The sequence below is a fragment of the Papaver somniferum genome, chromosome 1 (genome assembly GCF_003573695.1).
Source record: "Papaver somniferum cultivar HN1 chromosome 1, ASM357369v1, whole genome shotgun sequence".
In the NCBI taxonomy this organism is placed as follows: domain Eukaryota; kingdom Viridiplantae; phylum Streptophyta; class Magnoliopsida; order Ranunculales; family Papaveraceae; genus Papaver; species Papaver somniferum.
The window spans coordinates 81,042,367-81,046,833 of record NC_039358.1 but is presented as its reverse complement, the minus strand read 5'-3'; the positions used below and the strand labels follow the sequence as shown (position 1 = coordinate 81,046,833).

The 4,467-nt window shown below is 36.7% G+C and overlaps 2 protein-coding genes across 2 annotated transcripts; one reads left to right on the top strand and one right to left on the bottom strand.

The window, feature by feature from the left end:
• Positions 1-215: 215 nt before the first annotated feature.
• Positions 216-980, top strand: LOC113291817 (basic blue protein-like). The gene is made up of 2 exons (XM_026541311.1): positions 216-440; positions 554-980. The coding sequence occupies exons 1-2, from the start codon at positions 257-259 to the stop codon at positions 757-759; spliced, it is 390 nt and encodes a 129-aa protein (XP_026397096.1). The 5' UTR covers positions 216-256; the 3' UTR covers positions 760-980.
• Positions 981-1,024: 44 nt separating this feature from the next.
• LOC113291809 (coiled-coil domain-containing protein 124-like) lies at positions 1,025-3,688 on the bottom strand. Its single transcript, XM_026541303.1, has 3 exons — positions 3,049-3,688; positions 1,705-1,824; positions 1,025-1,401 (listed from the first exon to the last, which is right to left on the bottom strand). The coding sequence occupies exons 1-3, from the start codon at positions 3,604-3,606 to the stop codon at positions 1,390-1,392; spliced, it is 690 nt and encodes a 229-aa protein (XP_026397088.1). The 5' UTR covers positions 3,607-3,688; the 3' UTR covers positions 1,025-1,389.
• Positions 3,689-4,467: the final 779 nt, after the last annotated feature.

The following is a 4,467-nucleotide window of genomic DNA, read 5'->3' as shown; positions in this document are numbered from 1 at the left end:
GCAATATCAAAACTTGTGCACGGCACATGGTCGTAGTGGGTAAAATGACCAAATACCAAGAACCTAGACGTGCTTAGTACTAACAAATTTTAAAATTTGAATTAGTGCTAGTAGTAATATTAATAATAGAATTAACAAGTCAACTTACCCTACATTATTCGATAATCTCCTATAAATACGAATTCTTTCATGAACATGAATACACACAGCAAGTAGCATTCTATCTTAGAACATAGTGCAGAAAATATCAATCAATATGGGCGCCCTGAGAACACCTCTAGTATGCAAATTCTTGCTGATCAGCCTCATCCTCGTTGGATTGTCATCAATCTCCATTGCCAACGCGAAGGTCTACGTAGTTGGTGGTACTAAGCAATGGGGTTTTTCTTCATACGCTAAATGGTCTACTAGTAGATCATTCCGTGCAGGAGATATACTTGGTAACTAAATATCTACCAACTCGTAACTCTCTATTTTGATCTTTTTTAATCTTTTTGATCAGCTGGAGTTAATGCTAACTTTCGTTTGTGCACATGAATTTTTGATGATACAGTTTTTAAGTATCCTGTTGGAACACACAACACCGTCCGCACCACTAAATTTGGATATAGAAGTTGCAAAGCTACTGCAAGGGAATCAGCCAAGGCATTGTCGACAGGAAATGATAAGTTTAAACTGACAAAAGGAAATAATTACTTCATCTGTGGCATAACAGGACACTGCTCTGCAGGCATGAAGATCAATGTTTTTGCCAAGTAGAAACAAAATAGATGATGCTGAGTAACTTGAGTTCACAAGCTCGTTCTCAACGGTTTTATTACCAAAACATAATCCTTCCTTTAGAACTATACTAAAGGTGGATAAATGCCCGTTTTTCTCTACTCATTGGTGAGTATGTGCTATGTGCCAGTATTGTAATCCGAATATGATATTTTCCCTTTTGAGAGATATCTGAATGAATGAATGAATTTGGTCTTTCATATAAGAACACCAGTTCTGGCTATTCCGTAAAAGACAAGGAAAATAACGTCTCTGCAATGAAACGGACTAGAATTGAAAATTGATCTTCATGAATCATGATACAAGGTTGTTAGAAAACCACGAAAAAGAACCATACCAATGCCAAATAACATATCTAGATTACTGGACATACCACAGGCAACACTTCATTCTTTTATTCCATTAGAAACACCCAAGCACTAAGTATTTATGCATAACATTTCACTCTACTTCTCCCTCTAACTTTTTTCTCTCAGGACTTAAATTATGGATTAACTGTAAATATAAAGTCCCAATTCCTAAAGAGTGAGAACCCAATTAACTTAACAGTGTTGTGTCCTTTGTGAAGACAACAAATAGAGGGAAAACACTGGCCTGTGTCCAGCGCGATCACTCAGCAACCTGCAAGCACAACACACCAGACAAGTCAGACTGCAAATGAGGATAAATTGAGCTTACTATTAATACTCCTCATTTCACAATCACTATTCTCATATTGTGACTGCCTAACATGGACTTGGTATTCGACCCCAGTGAATATATTTATCATTTATGTAATGCTCATAAATTGGAGAAAAATAGAAGGAAGATAATCAAGTCTGTGTATCATATCTACTTCCAGTCTGTGTTTGTGATGGATTGCAAACTCAATGACTAACTCGCAGAAGCAATGAAGACATCAGAAACAATTCTCAGATGACTTACCTGGTTAAGAGGATTGTCTGGAGACTTCTTCCATGCCTTCCATATCAAGTCTTTGTACTGAGTGTGAGTGAGACCTGGTTTCTCTGCCTTAAGTAGGGGAAGTTCTGCTTCTTCGAAAGCCTACAGAAGATTATCCATATCAGATATATTAACAGGATATGAATGCAAAAACGTGTAGTGCTTAATTTACTAGATTCATGTACATAGATTAATAGGGAAAAACAAAAGCATCACAAGAAATTGATATAACTTGTTACTAAAGAAACGAATTTAAGGCTCCCCGTGGTATCAGGAAAAAAAGTAGTAGATGCTGTGAACGGAGAATGCCTTAATTTATTAGAAAGATAACAGCTGTGGCAGTAGGCAGTAGTTTGCAGTATTTTTTTGATTGTAAGGGCAAAAGGGTGGCAGAATTTTAACATTTTTGATTTTTCACACATTAAAATCATCTCCTTTAGCCAATCTATTAGCGCGTCACACTGCAAAACAGAATGACTACCCTTAAGGATTTTATGTACCCACACTTCTCAAGTACTTGGAAAAACTTACTCAAAACGTCTAGCATTTTGAAACAGAAAGTTCTGGGGAATATGGATTTAAAAAAGAGGATCTTTAAACATCTCGTTTTGAGAAATTGTTACCAACAAAATAAAGTACTGGACGTCGAAGGAGAATCCTAAAGCAAACACACACACAAAAAAGGCTCAACCGATGAACCTAGAAAAGCGAGCAAACATAGAGCATGGTGGCTCACTTGAAAAGGATCTAGACCAGCTTTTATTCTTCCAAAAGGCAGTTGATTACTATCCTAGCAAATCTCTTCAAAGCAACTCGATTAAAGTAAGTGAAGAAAGATTAGACAAGCTCTAAGAAACTTGAGTAACAATATCCAACTCCTAGATTGTTTGATGAGGATTGGTAGGTCAATCAGTCTATGCTTACCTACACATCACTTGATGAGGATTAGAATAAGAACAAATTCACATCACTAGTTAGGAACCTTCATCCTATAATTATAATCCTTTCACTTTCAATCTTCTGAAACACCTTTCTTGTACCAGATAAAAATTGGTGTTGGAAAACAAATTTTGTTTGCATGGGAGTTTAGTGATGGGATTCAAGCATTTGATGTAGTTTGCATAAGCCTTAACATACATTTTTTTTAGCTGGAAAAAATTGAACCTGCCCTAAGATAATTAGAACAACATTTTTCATCAATTGGTGAATACTAAAGGCTAACGGTATCAAGGCATCAATTTTTTTACAATCAACATGATAAAATTCAAAATTTCCCCAAAGGGCAACACAAATTCGATTTAAGAAACTAATTTTGAATAAAAATACCTTGAAGGTAGCTTTAAGCCGTTTCTCACGATGACGATCAGCAGGAAGATTATCGGCAACAGTCATTCTAGCAAGAGCATCTTCAACAGAACGGGCTTCAATAACCGAATCATCACGATTCGTATTCGAAACCAAAATCATCTTTTCATATTCTTCTTCATCAGCCATACGATTTTGTTTCTTCTTATTCTCTTCATTCTTCTTTGCGATCTGAATTTGTTCTTCTTCACGACGCCTCTGCAATTCAGCTTCAGTTACTTTCGGTACAGGTATTGAAACTCTATTTGCTTTTTTGTCTGGTTTTTTCGCAGCTTTTTCTAATTCTTTTTCTTCTAACTCTGCTAATCTCTTGACTTCAGCTTTTCTTGCAGCAGCTTCAGCTTTTTTCTCTGCTTCTTCTTCTTTTTTCTTTGCTGCTTTAGGTTTTGATCCTTCTGCTTCTTTCCAATATTTTTCTTCTTTCTCGCGAGTTTCCTTTTCTTTCTTTTCTGATTCAGTTTGGGATTTTTTTGCCCTAGCTGCTTCAGCTTTGCTGTTCGTTCCCATCTTCTTCGGCATCTCTGCTGATTTTTTCTCTAGGGTTCTTCTTTTCTCTTTTCCTTTTTCTTTCCCTGTCTAGAACGGTATCTCCAATACTCCTCCGGCTCCAATGCTAAGATAATATAATGGGAATATTGTCTATATACCCGGCCCATTAAGAAAAAGCCTTTTAAACTTAAAATATACCCTTAATTTCGAACCCTGATTTTGGTCATACCAAAATCTTCTTAGGCATACAAAGCACTAGTCCTAACTTGGGTGACCTTATAAGGGGTACCCTATGGGGTGGTTCAATTATCTATATGCGCTTAAATCCTTTAAATTACTACTAATCTATCCCTAACCCTAATACAAAACCTATAATCAACTACACCTAAAATCAGTTTCATTCACCTTCTTCTTCTTCTTCTTCCTCTCCACAGTCGAACTCATTCACCCTTACCTTTCTTTTTTTTTCATCGCGGAAATTTAATCGTCGATTCGTGAAAATTTAGTCGACGATTAAACTCATCTATATAATGGGTCGTCGTAAGCCGGTATCTCGTTCAAATCGATCGACTCAACAACCCATTGAAGAAGAAGAAGATTTAGAGAGTGAAGAACAAACTCAAAATCAACCACAAAATCAACCGGAAGAAGAGATTGAAGAAGAACCAACTCCGGAAATGAGAATAAGAAGGTTAGTTCTACAAACCCATCTCGTATTTGATGTTTTAGATTGGTTTGGTCGATTTAATTCGTCAAAATCATGTTTCTGCGGCGGTTACAGGGTATGGTTCGGCGCAAAACAAATCTTAGATGTGCGCCGAGCTGTTCTTGAAACTGAACCCTGAAAGTGCATATGAACGGCTCAGCGTATATCTGAAATCCGTTTTGAGC